This window comes from Lissotriton vulgaris, chromosome 12, assembly GCF_964263255.1.
Source record: "Lissotriton vulgaris chromosome 12, aLisVul1.2, whole genome shotgun sequence".
Classification (NCBI taxonomy): Eukaryota; Metazoa; Chordata; class Amphibia; order Caudata; family Salamandridae; genus Lissotriton; species Lissotriton vulgaris.
The window spans coordinates 747,946,266-747,963,165 of NC_141700.1; the positions used below are offsets into that span (position 1 = coordinate 747,946,266).

The window sequence follows — 16,900 nt, forward strand, 5'->3', positions numbered from 1 at the left end:
TTTAAAGTAACGTTTGTTCCCACTGTGCAACCTACACCTCCACCTACTATTTCTTCTCATTCTTTTCACCCTTTGCCTGAACATGAGGTAGTTAGACGATTGGAATTTGCTAATAATTCCTTTATTCAACTTTTGCACCAACACCAGTTAGTGATGAACACGACAAACTGTTGGATCTGTGGTCTAATGCCCCATACGACTGATAAGGGTATTCCGTTTTTAGTTTTGCCTTTTAGTTTGAATGGTTCGATTTGGGCTTACAGAACGATGTTTATTTATGCCCATAGTGTTTATCCCCTACGTTCACCGAAGGACAACCCGAAGAATAGTCCTGTTGCAAGAGGCATAGTCGACATGGTTAAAGGGACTAATGCCGTTGAAACTATTCCGATAGATGAGAAGCAACTCTATAGTGGTTGGGACATTACTGGATATGGAGTTAGTCTGAGTGTTAACCAGCGAGCGAAGAGTTCTCCACCAATTTAGATAGTGCCCCATCAGGGTCCCTATTGTCTGCAGGGTAATGGCAAGAATCCGAGAGCTCAGTTAGGAAAGAGGGTTTGTACTGATACTTACGTATTTACCTCTCAGTCTTCCCCAGCATTTTTAGCTGCTAAGGGTACCTACTTTGTTTGCTATGACAAAGTGTATACATGGTTGCCCCCTGATTTTTCGGGCACATGTTTTGTTTCTTTCCTGTTGCCTCCCACTTTTACAGCTGCAGCAGATTACCATAAGATGAAAGTTGCTAGAGGTGTCTTTAGCCAAGAAGACACTGCAGGGCAAGAGTTGGGAGATTTCTTTAAGTATTTTCTGCCGTTCTGGGGACCGATGACTAACAGCAGGAATATTCGCCAGTTGACGAGAGTGGTTGAGTCCACCATAGTCGAAACTGCTGGTGCCCTAAGTAACGTGACTTCTGAGCTCCAGTCGGATAGACTTATGACACTCCAAAATAGAGTTGCCCTTGATGTCCTACTAGCAGATCGAGGTGGAGTTTGTAAACTGATTCAATCGAGCTGCTGCGTTTTCATTCCAGACAACGCTCCGTCAGTTTTCCAGGCCATTTCCAAGCTACATAAGATCTCCGATTCTGTCCATTTGGACAAAGGAGATTGGTCGTTGATGGGATGGTTATGGGGAATGATATCCACTTGGGGTTGGAAGATTCCGATGGTCATTGGGATGGTCTTAGCTATCCTTTTCCTGTTCTGTCTCTGTGTACAGTGTGCTCCTGCTTTTTGTGGCCTCTGTTCTTCTGCATGTGCAAAGAGACCTGTCCAGGGAGAGGGACTAAGTAATAGGATGATGCTACAGCAACACATAGATGATCTGATGAATATAGATCCGGAATCAGATTGACATGGGTTTGGGTCTGTTGCCTATGTAAGGGCAAAAGGAGGGTCTGTAGTTCCGTGAGTTTGTGGGTCTGGTTTGGTGGTTCCGAACCCGTTCAATAAAGGTCGTCGAAAATAAATGATTTTGGTGTCAGCAGACCGCAAATGGTGAGTGTAGCCTGTACGAGTGTTTTCGCATGAATTGATCTATGAGAACACTACGTATTTGGGGATTTCGTTCGAACCCTCGGGTTCCATTTTGTGTACGGCAGCCATTTTGAGTGGTTGCCCTCACATAGGCCGATGACTGCGGCCGAACGAGTCCTTGAGACACGCATGCCTTAGCTGACTTCTGAATGACCTGGCCGAACTGACTCCTTGCCCGAGGCTGACCTCGCTGAGCCAGTTCCTTGTTAAGCAGCTGGTCAGATAAAGATCAAAGGGCAGGACATGCCCGAGTTTAGGGTACACTGCTCCCACCTTTTTATCTTGTTTCCAATCTGTTTCTGTTCCTTCCTTTAAGACATAATCACTGATTTGGGTTGAGAGTTTTATATGGGTTTGCCCGGCCCGTTCGAACAGGAATGTTGGATTTTGCTTGGTCAATTCTGGTGGGCTGGACAACGGAAAGTGGGATTGTCATACGCTACTTTTAAATTGTCACACTGTCAATGGTCAATTTGTATGAACCCAATGCTAATTTTGAATGTTGCCTAAGGCTTGATTTTTGGCATAAAAGACCATGCTCCGCTCATTGAATTTGTGCAGTCTCTAGCGAACCACCCGTGTGTGCTTCGTAGATCTCTGTTCCTGATTGCAGCCAATAAACTTTGGTCTTTGACTTCATCAAGAAGTATCCCGTGTCTCTGTTTGCCAAGGCAGGGGAACTCGAAGGCATCGGGCGTTCTCCCTGACACCGCTCGGTTTTAAAACCCGGTCCTTCACTGCAAGTGTAAACCCAAAGTGGATGCAATGAACGTGCCATATATGAACTCAACCAAGAATTTAAGACAAGTACTCAATTCAATTCAATATTGCTTTATTTTGATTTTGGTTGCAAATCATAAAAGCATACATTACAAAACATACATATTTTCATAAATAAATACAATCATTTAACCGTTTATAATGCATTTAAAAAGTACAATATTTACAAGCTAAAATGTTATTCGATTGGCAACCTGCAAGTTGAATTTAAATGTCTAAGCATTACTTATTATATCTTTAAAAATCAGGTTTCAATATTTTGTAGTGAGCGCTCAATGGTCAAACGATGGCAAACAACACATTTAAGGAAGTTTGCCACTAGGAAAACCAACCGCTCACCCTGTAACAATTGTAAGAACAGCAATGCTGGACGATATTGTTTAAGACCAATACTCCTTAGTATGGGTATGAGCCATTTTTTCCTAAGGTTATGATAAAATGTACCAAAAAATAAGATATGGGGAGTGGATTGTAATGAATGACCATCACAAGGACAAGGAGGAAGTGCTTTTGCCCAGTTGTTTCTAGTAGGAAATGAGACCAATCTATAGAAGGAGTTCATTCTGAACCTTACCAACAGATGTCGTTCATAACTCGTGGTGTTCTAAGTGAGGTATGGTTGTATTAAAGGTTCCGTTTGTATAAGCAAGGCGTGAGTAACAGAGGGTTTCGTAATCTCACTCGTTAATCTCAAAGCCTCTAAATGAGCCAAACATTTCTTTTTTAGAACCTTTCTCGGTACCTCATGAATTACGGAGGGATTAGAATAATATTGGTCCCAACCCAAATCATGGAAAAATCTCGCTACATATCGCAGCCACCTTGAGTTATTTGCGTCATCCATTTTCAAGCAATGGGAAAGAATGAGCTGGGTAAAGATTACCTTTTCTGAGGTCCAAATCCTATGCCACAGTAACAGTGGTTCGATTCTTGCTAGGTCCGTAATATATGAGAGACCTAGCTCATGTGGCAGGCAAGAGTACCCGAGCTACCAGGTACTCCTAGTAAATATCTGAGAAAAGTATTTTCTACCCACTGAATGCTATCAAGTGTGACGAAACCCCAAAGACCCGCCCCATACAGAGCCACAGAAAGACATTTGGCTTTGTAAATCTTTATCATTTCCAAGGGCGCTCTCTTTCCCAGCTTTCTGGCAAAATGAGTTAGGGCTGCTGTGGTTCTTAAGAAAAGCAATTTGCGTGTGTCCATGAAAGTTTATGGTCAATTGTTATGCCTAGATAAGAATATTTATCAGTGGTCGCTATTTTTTCCTTATTGAGGTAAATCCCCCTCATTTTTCTTTTGCGACTAAAACCCACCCTCATAACAAAGGTTTTACTGATATTTATTTTTAAATCCAGACCTGCCATAAACCTTGAGTACCTGTCCAGGTTCTGTTACCATTCGATTGGGGTGCGGGCTAGAATTACTGTATCGTCCGCATAAAGTAATGCGGGGATTGGGCGATTTTCCACCATTGGAAGGTCTTGGGAATCCTTCAACATCTCACTTTCCAGCCCGTTGGTATACAAAGTAAAAAGAAAGGGAGCCAGGATGCATCCCTGCCTCACCCCTATTTCTATAGGGAAGTCCTCCGTCAGCTCACCTCCTATTCCATTGTGGACTTTGGCTGTGGCATTGGAATAGAGTTCTCTCAGGAACTTCACTTCGTTTGATGGTGCCCCCATATCGATCAACAAGGACCAGAGTTTAGAATGGGAGACACAATCAAACGCAGATGATAAATCCACATAGACCATGTACAGATCTCCGCCTTTGATAGAAACATATTTATCAATTAGGAGGGAGAGATTTAGGGCCTGCTCAATGGTCCCTAGACCTTGACGAAACCCATATTGTAGGTCTGAGATGATTCTTCCTTCCTCCGCCCAATCTTGCAGCAGTTCTAAAATGACTCGACCTGCCACTTTGCCAAGGGAGTCTAAAAGCGAGATTGGGCGGTAGCAGGAAACAGACCCCCTGTCCCCTTTTTTAAATATGGGAACTAGTACGGAACGTGACCAGGATTCCAATAAACCAGCATTACAAGTTGCATTCAGGACTCTTGTGAGAAGGGGGGTCCATAAATCCATTTGGGCTTTGAACAGATGGATTGGCACGCCATCAGGACCAGGCGCCTTCCTACTTTTACTAGCTTTCAAGGCCTGTGCAACTTCTAGCATTGTAAACTGCAGGTTGATAGGGTAAGAGCTGGGTAGATCTCTTGGGGAATCCTAGCCGACTTTCTAAGGGCACTTTTTAAATTGGAGTAAGCCACCGTACATGCGTGATTGAACCACCCTTTTTTCTGCCTAGGTTTTTGTTTAATTTCAATCCAAAGGGCCTCTTTTATTATTTTAAGAGTTGCCTCGAAGTTAATAATAATTTCTTGGTCAGATACATCCATACTAAGACATTTTATAAAGTGTGGGAAGGCCCTTATTACCACCTGCTTTGTTATTTCTGGCGGGTCTATTTCTCCCCACTTCAAAGCGTAGCCATTTGTTCTACTTAAGGCCAAGTTGTTTTGCGTTAAAATCGAGCTATATCCACTCCTTGAGTTTTGGGACAATGGCATGGAGATGCTGATTGGAGTGTGATCACTCAATGGGATTTTATGCAGAGTGAACATTGCTTCTGCCGACATAGCACCGTTAGAGACCAGAATATAATCTATAACTGATTGATGTCCCCTCCCATGAAATGTTGGAGCAAGTAGCGAATCCTCCTTGTTAATGTTGTTTGCTATTACTAAATCAAGATCAAACAACATTTAATTAAGGAGGTTGCCTAATGTACAGTGCCTAAAGTGTGTGATTGAATTACTAGCTTCATCTGTTATACCACAGGTACCTTTACCCTCAGAAATACATGGAACCAGATTGAAATCCCCCCCCCCCAAATGATTGCCACATCCTTGTCAGTCTTTCTTATACAAGTTAGTTGAGTGGATCGAATCAGTGTTCCCACATTTACTGCATCAAGATCTGGGAGATTGTTATAAAAATTGACCACAAGAAAGTTTTCCTTGTTATTAAGGCAAATCCAGAGGATCTGGAAATGTAGGTCTAATTTAATAGATACAACTTTGGTCGTATTAAGGAGGTTAGAGACGTAAGTTGTTAGGCCCCCTTTTGCTCTGCCCGAGATGGAAGGTTTGGCAGGCGAGAAATAGGTCTTATATCCCTCCATATGTATCACTTCACATGCCCACGTCTCCTGAAATGCTAGAATGTCAAAATTTGGGATAAAGTCTATCCACTTGTCATTAGTCACTTTTGCCCGCTGCCCTGCCACATTCCAAAATAAAACAGAAATACGATGTTTAGTCTCTGACCCTTTATGCCCCCCATAAGTGGTTTTAGTATATTGTCAGTTCCGGAGAGGCAATTCTGTTTAGATTTAGAAACTAGGGAAGGGTAATTTTGACCTACAATCGTAGTGGTAGGGACAATCGCTATGTCTTTCAAACAGGGTTGCTTAAGGCACTGAGTAGACATAATGTCATTTGAGAATTGATGATCAATAATCATGGGGAGAACCTTTTGTGGGCTAACAAAACTATTTTCAAAACTATTTTCCACTGTCATCTTTCGATCAAGTCAATCGATTCCCTCCATATCTGACAATGCAGCATAACGATTGTAAAGTGGGATTGGGTACTTGGGATGTTGATAGAACGGATACCTAGGGTATTCCTCCAGATTCAGCGTCGGTTGCCTAAACCAATCAGTCTGTCTTTGGATCAGCGGATCTCTATAATTGCCAATGGGCTGGAGCAATGGTCGAGCTTTATGTGCTAGAGGCCTAGGATAACCTTCCAAATCTATAGGTAGATGTCCTAACCAACCCTTCTGGTTTTGAAATGGGTATTCTATGTAGTTTACAGTGGTCTGAAACAATGATTGGACATTGGATACTGGGGCCGTTGAAATTCTAGGGTAAAAATATGTAAGGTCACATGTGTTTATTGTGTTGCTAACATTTTCGGGATCCAATTAATAATGTGACCAACTGCCCTTTTGTCTTTGAAATTTATTATTATTATGTCTCCCTTTATATCTTTTTTCCTATGTCCTATCCAGGGAAGGCGTCTGACATACAAAATTTTCCCATTTAAATTTGGAGGGAGAGGACGGTTCTGTTTTAGCCAGTATATTACTTTATTCCTTAGTTGGTATTCGGCTTCATTAGTCCCCTCGGCCAAAGATGGTACTCCAGTTAATACCTCCACAAATGGGACCGCTTCCGGCGGCAACTCCACAGTGAGCTATTGCGATGGAATCTCCGCCGTGAGCTCTTTTACTTTTGGAGCGCCCAGGGGAGGATTCGATTTCACAGTTGCCAAGCCCTCCTTGTCTATCTTCTTTGTAGTTATGTTAGTTACTACTGATTTGGGGGGAGCTGATTTTACAACTTTTGTTTTGGATAGATTCACAATTTTAGTTGCATCCTTATCTGTGTTATTTAGGGCTGGGAACGATTTCAAAGGAGCAGGGATGGGCTTTTTTAGATCTTTTGTGGCCTCTTTAATTTCCCTCATGACTTGCTCTAAAATTCCCAATTGTAAACCTATTCTTTTCAGCCTTTCTGCTATTGGTAGTATGAGAGATTTAAATAAATGTTCCATATTACTCATTAGGTCGGTGGAAGACGCATCTTTTGGTGGTATATGCGGTGGTGTGACTACTACAGAAGCTAATAATGGGTCATCCACTGTGCCTTTATTATTCCCAGAGCTAATGTTAATGATTTTGTTTTTATTTTTATTCTGGGCGCTTCCTCTTTTTCGTCTTTTTTTCGGAGGTGGACCCGGTATAGGGGTTGATTTATTAGTCTTTTTTGCCTTTTGTTTGGTTTTATTTCTTGGTGGTGTAGTGTCTAACAATATTTCCACCTCACGAGTTGATTTAACAGAGAGTATTGAAACATATAGTGTAGGCGAGCTGATTACTGGCAAGGTAGGAGATCTATCCTTAAAGATTAGTAGAATGCTATCTACGGGGATACAACTAAACCCTCTTTTTCGCAGATAGGATTAGGAACTGGGGAGACAGCCTGCATCGGCGCGCCTATAGACGAACGTTTGTTCTTCATGAGCTCCACTGAGCGGCGTCTTGCGGCCTGGCGTTCTGCGAGCATTGTCTCCCTATCGACATCATTACCAATCCTGAAAATATAGTTATCGAGTGGACCTCGCTTAGTTCCTCCCAGGGGAGGCGTTGCTTCTTTTTGAGTAGCTGGCATTATACTAACACAAAGTTAATTAGTAGGAGGACCAACTAGACTACCAATACTAAACTGGCAATAGCAGTGATTGAACAAGACCAATGTCAAGCCGGGCCTTTGTGACAAGAAAACAGAGTGATAGTTATGCTAGGGTCATCTTACTTCAAAGCGTATGATAGAAGTCTCTGTGCGTCCTAAGCGTCAGTTTACCAGCCGGAAGATGAAAATGAGAGGGCCCAGCTCAGCCTCCTTCGGCCTCTGAGGGCCCGCCCTTTGCCCGGGGTTCGCCCAGCGACCGCCCGCGCGCGTCCCGCGATGCGCGGGTCCGGTGGTGATTTTGTTCACCTGGAGCTCTGTACTGGGCGTGGCGGGTGGGTGTCACTGCTCCACAATGTCTCTTGGGGCCAGTAGTCCTTTCCCAAAGTTCTGCCCCTGGTGTTGATACCTGCAAGCGTTTCCCGCGAAGCAGGAAACGCGAGAAGTTGCCTGTCTGCTTGCCTGCCAAATCCTCTGGGGGGGTTTGCGAGTCAACCCCAGTCCCTGTTCTGTAGTGAAACAATTCTGTTTGGCACAAACCGCACTGCAAACCGCACAGCAAAGGTTTCCCACGATGCGCGGGTCCGGTGATGATTTTGTTCACCTGGAGCTCTGTGCTGGGCGTGGCGGGTGGGTGTCACTGCTCCGCAATGTCTCTTGGGGCCAGTAGTCCTTTCCCAAAATTCTATCCCTGGTGGTGATACCTGCGAGCGTTTTCCGCGAAGCGGGAAATGCGAGAAGTTGCCTGTCTGCTTGCCTGCCAAATCCTCTGGGGGGGTTTGCGAGTCAACCCCAGTCCCTGTTCTGTAGTGAAACAATTCCGTTTGGCACAAACCGCACTGCAAACCGCACTGCAAAGGTATGCAGTGCAAGTACTCACTGTGGGTGCACCCCATGTGAGAGAAGAGTCACAGTCCCTGATTTTAGTTTTGGTAGGGGGCCATGTAAGGCTGTGGTGGTGGAGGTCCTGTCTCTGCCAGGCCAGTCACCACTGGCACTCCAAATTTAAAGTTGGTATCTAATCTGCGCTGTCGCTTTTCTTCAGCCCTGTTTATAACAGCTGGTGAATTCAATTTTAAAAAGTTTCTTGAATTGCTTCTTAGCATAGAAAATGAGAAGATATGAGATACCAAATGCTGCACATATCGATTGAAATTTGATCTGTTGGAAGCAACCAGATTTTAGTAACCCTGATACAACATAATTTGATTCATCTAAATGGGCATTTAAAGATTGTCAGGCATGTGGCCACCACGTTATAACAGGGCAGCGAGCTCACGCATTCCAATCAAGTAATCCACAACCTTTGGGTCTGTTGATAATTTTCAGGTGATTGACAAAAGAGTAATTGAACATCTGATTCTGGATATTGCACTTAGAGAAAAGCATTTTAAAAGCTCAGAGGCGAAGCTCGATCTATGCTTAAACTATAATCATAGAATGGGTGTCTTGATTACGGATTAAACTCTGCAAAAAGGCTTTAAGACCCAAAATAATCTGCTTGATAAGGCCCAGATCGTTATTGAGTGGTATGACAAGCTGACTGAGAGAGCAATGCCTCTCCTGAAAGTGAATCATGAGGTAAACTCTTGAGGATGTGTCAGGAATGGTGACTCCCTGAAGGAAAGGTGGGAAAAGGTGTGTAAAGAACTACAGAAGTTCCTAGACCATAATGTAGATCAGGTAAAGGTGGGGATAAAAATGTGAGTTTGGAAATTAAAGCTCTGCAGAATAAGTGGCAAACGTTGCTGGGCAATACAAGGACAACATTTCATTAATACAACTAGAATATTATGCACAAAACAATTTCTTAAAATAACTGCAAACCCTTCTGGTGATTAGCAAACAGTGAAATCTTAATATCTCCCTCAAGTAGAGGCCTCAGTAACTGAAACTCAATGGGTAGAATTTATTTTGCATCTATACAACACTGGTGTCTAAACTAGCACAGACTGTTTTGAGATCTCTGTTAATCTATTAACCTTTTTCTAGGGTATTGCAATAATTTCCTAAATATTCGGTAATATGAAACTGTCGCAAGCAATGAGGGCCTGATAATCTGACAGCATACTATTTAAGGCTGATTCCTTATAATGGACGACAGCCTTAGATCCTTTTTAGGTCTCAGTTAGAAAGCGCATGTGCTGTCTCGAAGAGACATGTTGTATATACTTTCTGGGCTTCAGTCCTCCCAAAGGATTCCCATTTGCTAGCTCCATCATCGCTCTCCTATTCTTTCTCCCCATTTATCCATGGCATGCATGAGTCATGTCTCTTCCTGTGTTTAGGCCTCCCACCAAGAGCATGGACAAATTACTGATATCCATACACTGCTCCCATTTTATCAACTGTTTTAGGAACTACTTTTTTATCTGAAGTTCAGGTCTTCACATGAGCACTCATGTTTTCACTGTCTCCGAGTGCTGTTTCTGTAAATAGACCTGTAAATCTTGTACTTATCTGGTGACATTTGCTATGCATTCAAAGACCAAGATCAAATGTTAGACACGGTTTTCTGAGGATGCCTGTTCTGTACCCCATCCCTAACCCTCTCCTGCTGCACTGCTTGATGCTAACCCCCACCCTCATCCTGCTTGCCCCCTAGGTCCATCATTGATTGGTGTTATTGTCTGTCGCTCTTTCCGTCTCCTCCCCTCTGAGTCCTGTGTTCATCTTCATTGGCTCTTTCCATTTTCTCTTTTCATGAACGGGCAGTGCAAAATGACGTCTGCCCTGGTTGTAAGGCTTCCTCTTTCAAATAAGTTTGTGCCTCATAGTATGAGTTCTTGCTCACACCAGTTTCCAGAGTTAGCAGTGGCAGCTTTGTGGGTTATTCATTCTGGTTCATAGTCAGTACAAATTACCAGTGTGAAGGGGATTGCAGAATTAGGTAAAGGGGTGGACTTTCTGTGGGTCTTCTGTCTTTCCATTGATTTAAAGCAAGGAGGGAGAAGCAGAGATCCATTCATCTTCCAATAATGAAGAACAGCTGTGGGAGTGTCAGAAAATTTCCAGTACCCTTATGGAAAGAGAATGTATTGCCACTTTCGGTAAGATACACCTATAATCTCTGGAATTAATTTCTGCTGTACTATAGTTACTAGATCAACACATTCTTATATTTCAGAACACATTTTACTAGTCACCACATCAACCATCAAGGACACACATACCTCTGCACGTTTATAAACACAAACAGCACTAAGGATGCGGCTATCAGCATGGAGGGTAACCAAGGACTTAGCTACACAGATGAAGATATCAACCAAATCCTCTCATTTCCGTCTCTATTACAGAATACAAATTCACCTAGACTCTAGGTCAAACTAACGAATGAGAAGATCTCACCGAGAGTAAAAAAAACAAGTCAAAAACGCTATATATGGCCTCATAATGTGTTATGGTTACTGTCTCTTTAATGGAACACTGCCTGTTCTACATCATTGATGGAGTGTTGACTTTCCTATACTGTGTCAGTTGCTGAGGATTACTGTTGATGGTTGGATCAATAAACCTGCTCTTTCTACTAAACCAGAATTGTGAGCTTTTATCACTGGCGATGAGGTGAAGGCTTGATTGGGGACAAGCATCTACAACCATCAACTCCCCTTCAATTGGAACATCATTTGGATTTGGACTAAGACTCGGATTTGGACTTTGGACTTTGGACTAGGTTTAAAGAAACCTACATATCGAATAACCCTCTCATTGGACTAATATTGGCTTTAAACCCTGGATTTCATTTTTTTCTTCTCAAATTTCGAAATCCAGTCTCATTTCTACTTTATTTGGATTTTCTACCATTTTTCACCTGATTTGAATCGTTTAAATTGTTTAAAATTGACCTTTTATCATCTTTTGCTGTGTTTATGGATTATGCTGCTGTATTGTCTGCGGTGCCAATAGCCATGAACGGACTTCCATGAACTAATTTACTTTCTCTTGGCTTATTTATCTCTGGGCAGTTACAATCAGGATTTGTTTTTGCTCAAACAGAGTTACATCAGCGACTACGGCAGCAGGTGACATCGCGTGTATCTGCACGCTCACCTTCTCTTTCGTCGGATTTGGAACCAGTTCCGACATCGCGTGTGTCTGCGCGCTCACTTTCCCTCTCGTCAGCTTCAGAACTCCAGCTTCGACTCCAAGACGTGACACCAGAACGTACGCACGAACAAACGTACTACTGAACTTTGACCTTGACGCCTTAAACGTATAGCTTCACCACGCAGCTGCCATTTTTATTCTTTTGTATATTTCCTCACACCGATGCGCTCGGTAGCGCATTTCAGTAACCTTGGCAACCACGCTGATGCGCACAGCAACGATAGTTTCTGCACATTAATTTACTTGATTTCAACGTCAATGTGCACGACAGCACATTCATTCTTTATGATCCTTTGATAGTAAGTTATTTTGTTGGTCAATTTACTTTAAAATCGTCGATGTGCACGACAGCACATTGACTTAAAAGTAAAGTCGAGTGATTGGACTTATTAGTCAATAATCGTGTCACCTGAAGGTTTAAGACATGAAAGTAGATTACACATTCTTAGCAGATTTGCTTTATTATTTTTCTTGTGTTGAAGAAATATGTTTTATTAGTCAGTAACATCAACTCTTTTATTTTTTTTTATTTTTTTTGGTATTGAATATTTAACCACACGATGGCCACTACTTCCAGTATGTCTCAACCTCCCCCTTTCCTTTCTGAAGAGGGAGAACTTATTCTTCCATGGAAGAGATGGCGGAATCTTTTTGATTCTTATCTTGTAGCAATTGGTGGGGAAAAGTTTTCAGCTGCTAGAAAACAGGCAATTTTGTTACATAATCTGGGGGTTGAAGGTAGACACACATATGATAGTATGGACACTATACCTGTAGGTGGTGCTGATGGTGAACCTTCTGATATTTTTGAAATGTCTATGTCCATGTTGGAAAGTTATTTTGGTCCTAGAATTAATGTTACTTTAGAACGTCACAGATTTTTCACTCGAGTACAGGGTCCTGTTGAGCGTGTGGGTACATTTGTAGCTGTTTTAAAAACTCTTGCACGCACGTGTGATTTTGGGGATTTAGCTGAATCGCTAGTGAGAGATCAGCTTGTAAGATGTACCAATAGTGCTAGAGTTCAAGAAAAACTTTTATCTAAGAATCCTACTCTGAAAGAGGCTATGGCCATTGTAGAAGGTATGGAGAATACTTCTACTTGGGTTAAAGAAATTAGAAAAAATAAAGAAGAAACTAATCACACTTCTACCGAAGTTAAAAAGAAAAGTGAAGATATTGTGCATAGACTACAAGATGATGAATTTCTTGAAGAATCCCATGATTCTATTGCGAAAATTTCAACTAATACGAGAAACAAATTGCCTCAAAAGAACTCATCTCAGAAAAGTTCTCAAGATACTCACCCTGTGTTTAATAGAGAGACTTCTTTGTCCAAAGAACGTGATTTTCGCCAACTACGCTCATTCCCTAATCAAAGGTTGCGTTGTTTCAGATGTTGTAGTTTTTCTCACACTTCTAATTAACCATACTGTTTTGCAAGGGATAGTATCTGTAACAATTGTGGGGGTAAAGGTCACTATGCCTGTGTTTGCAAATCTAATAAGAAGAAAGAGGCTAATGAAAATGTTTCTGACATTGTTCGCACTGTAGTGGTTTCAAATGTAATTGAAGAAAATGTGGATTCTGAAAAAATTATAATGCCTTTTTGTGATATAGGTATTGATAAGTATATGTTTAAACTTATGGCTGATTCAGGATCTCCTTACACGTTAATTGGTAACAAAATTTGGGACGAAGTGGTTAGTTTAGAAAATATTCCACTGTTGCCTCCAGATATTGCTCCTTTGAGTTATGGTCGTTCAAGGATTGATATCTTGGGATACACAGTTGCAAAAGTCTCATTTAGAGGTAAAGTGATCACTGGGAAGGTTTATGTGGCTGTGAGAGGAGACTATCTTCTTGGGTGGAGACATCAACATGATTTTGGTATCATTCTTAATCCTTGTACCAAATATCCTCATAATCAAGTCATTTTTATGGAAGACTTGGTTCCTTCTCCTCTTTCCCATGAAATTAACACTGTCTGATTCTAATAGCATTTTTTGTGAATTCCCTAAAGGTTTTTCTGACACATTGGGATGTTTATAAAGGGATTTGAACACAAAATCATCCTTAAGAAATCTGCTAAACCGTGTGTACACAAGGTTCGGAAAGTCCCGAATATGATGGTTGGGCCTTTGAGATTGGAGATTGAGAAACTGCTAAAATTAGGTGTGATTGAAGAAATTGAGTCTTCAGAATGGTTAAGTCCTATAGTTTTGGCACCTAAGGATGGTGGAAAAGCTGTAAGAATGTGTGTGGATTTACGTGGATTAAATGAGTGCATTTGGGTTGATCGACAACCTTTACCAAATATTTCTGAATCTATTAGTATTTTGAAGGGTGCGGACATATTTAGTGTTCTTGATCTCTCTTCTGCGTACCACCAAATTGTTGTACATCAAGAATCTAGACATTTAACATCCTTTGTCACACCCCTTGGTGCTTAACGGTTCTTGAGAATGCCCTTTGGTTGCTGCCTGCTTTCAAAGGGTTGTGAAGATGGTTCTTGGAGATCTACGTAATGTAATGTTCTTTCAAGATGATATTTTGATGTATGGTGTGGATGCCAGGGAACATGATACTGTTTTGAGATCATTGTTAAGTAGACTTTCTGACAGGGGACTCACTGTTAAAAAAGAGAAATGCAGAATTGGTTTAGATTAAGTTACTTACCTTGGACATGTAATCTCTGGAAAAGGAATACAACCCAAACTGGAATTGGCTGAGAGTATTGTTAAAGCACCAGCTCCTGAGGATAAGGATCAGGCCAAGTCTTTCTCGGGCATGGTGGAATTTTATTCCAAATTTGTCAAAGGTTTTGCTAGCATTCTTGAGCCAAAAAGATCCCTTGTGAAAAAGGGGGTACGTTTCACTTGGTCTAGTGATTGTGAGCATGCATTTCAATTGATAAAGAGTGAAATTGGCAAAATGCCCACACTGGGTCATTTTTATGCCAAATTGAAAACCATTGTCACCACTGATGCCAGTCTTAAAGGGGTTGGGGCTGTTCTTTCTCAAATCGTGAATGGAGAAGAGGTTGTGGTAGCTTTTGCATCGAGAGCTTTGAAGGATGCAGAATTGAATTACTCTTGCATTGAAAGAGAGGCATTGGCTGGATTTTGGTCAATACACCATTTTAAGTTCTTTTTATGGGGCATTCCGTTTATTGTGAGATCAGACCATCGGCCTCTTGTCCAGATATTTTCTTGTCATCAAACTGATCATATGACACCTAGATTGAAGAGGTGGAGCGAAGGACTACAAGAATTTAATTTTTCGGTACAGTATATTCCTGGTCAGAACAACAAGCCTGCAGACTGTTTATCAAGGTTGCCGATTGATAGGGATTGCCTTTCTGGTAATATTGAGTGCATAAATTGGGTGCTGGAATCTTCCTTGTCCAGAGATGAGTGGTCAAGTAGTATTGATAATGACATTGTTTTTAGGTCTTTGAGAGATATCATTAGAGTAGGGTGGCCTAGATATGATCAACTGGATAATGAGTTGAAGCCCTATTGGACTGTCAGGAATGACTTGACATTTTGTCAGGGTAATTTGTTAAGAGGTGAAAGACTTGTGCCTCCAAATGATTTACGTGATAAAGTTGTCCATCTGGCTCATGAAGGCCATCTTGGGAGGAACCTTACCAAGGCTCGCATCAGAGAGAGATACTGGTGGCCCAGTATGGATCGTATGGTAGAAGCTGTTGTGGAAGATTGCCATTTGTGTGCTGCCAATGACAAATCACATACTACTAGTCATGCTCCTCTTTCTCCGGTAGATGTTCCTACCACAGTTTGGACAAAGGTGGGGTTGGATATAGCCGCTCCTTTTGAGCTCATGCCTTCACACGAGAGGTTTGTAGTACTTCTGGTAGACTACACTTCAAAGTGGGTGATCTCGAAATGTATGGGAATGGTGAATTCCAGGGCTATCATTGAGTTTCTTAAGGATGGGTTTGTCTCAGAGGGTGTGCCTAAATATCTTCTTACTGACAATGGGGTACAATTTACCTTCAATGAAATGGACTGTTTTCTTAAAGATCTTGGTATTGTTCACCAGAAAAAGCTCTTTATTCGCCTCAGGCGAATGGACTTAGTGAGCGAATGAATAGGGTTGTCAAAAGTTGTGCGCAGAGGGCTTTACAATCTAAAGTTTCTTTCAGTAGTGTGTTGAGGGAGACCTGGTGGGCGCATCGCACTGTTCCCAATGCTATCATGCAAAAGTCTTCTTTTGAGGCATTGAGGGGGAGATTAGCTAATTCCAAACTCACTCCAGCTTGGCTTCTGGAGAAAGTTTGTGATGATAGTGTTGAGAGTGAATTAAGAAGGAGAGATGCGTTGGTTGAGTATCAACTGAAGTATAAACAACATTATGATGAAAGGATGGCTGTCAAATATAGGAAATGGAATGTTGGTGATTGTGTCCCTGTGAAGAAGCCAAAGTTTGGGCACAAGGGTACTTCCAATTTCAGTGGTCCTTTCATCATTACTGCTATTAGGAAAAATGTTGTGACTTTAGACAATGGTTGCACTTGGAACATGTCTAGATTAACCAAGTTTTCCAAGTTTAATAGTCACTCTAATAGTGGTTCTGTGCCTATTGATAATTCCAGCCATTCCTGCACTTCTCCTAGCCAAGGTCTAGATAGTGCTCTTGATAATTCAAGAGTGACTCCTAGGACAAGACAAGTTCCCAGGAAATTTAAGGATTATACACTGTATTAGTTTCCTGGTACAGTCTCTTGTCTGTAGTTTTCATTCGTCCGTTTTAGCTATTTTCCTTTTGTTGTAATTTCTTGTTGTTCGTGATTTTATTCATCTTTTCTTTTATATTTGTAAGGGGATGTGTTATGGTTACTGTCTCTTTAATGGAACACTGCCTGTTCTACATCATTGATGGATTGTTGACTTTCCTATACTGTGTCAGTTGCTGAGGACTACTGTTGATGGTTGGATCAATAAACCTGCTCTTTCTACTAAACCAGAATTGTGAGCTTTTATCATAATGATGGATGATCTCCGAGCAGCACCAAAAGGTCTGTGAGTTCACAATGACTCCAGGATTTTCCTACAAGATCTCATATTTAGAAAAGACTGGGCAGTCAGATCCTGGAAGTGCACGAGAGACTACTAATCATAAAAACTGCTACCAGGTTATCAAAGGCACTGACTATTTAAATGCAAGTCAGTGATGCC

At 41.7% G+C, this 16,900-nt stretch overlaps 1 protein-coding gene across 1 annotated transcript in view; it reads right to left on the reverse strand.

Annotated features, from left to right (window-relative positions):
- LOC147678561 (extracellular calcium-sensing receptor-like) overlaps positions 1-11,675 on the reverse strand; it is a 126,194-nt gene extending 114,519 nt beyond the window's left edge. Inside the window, exon 1 of the mRNA XM_086945693.1 lies at positions 11,640-11,675. Coding sequence (XP_086801819.1) covers positions 11,640-11,675 — 36 coding nt within the window. The remainder of the gene's footprint in view (positions 1-11,639) is intronic.
- Between the last annotated feature and the right edge of the window lie 5,225 nt (positions 11,676-16,900).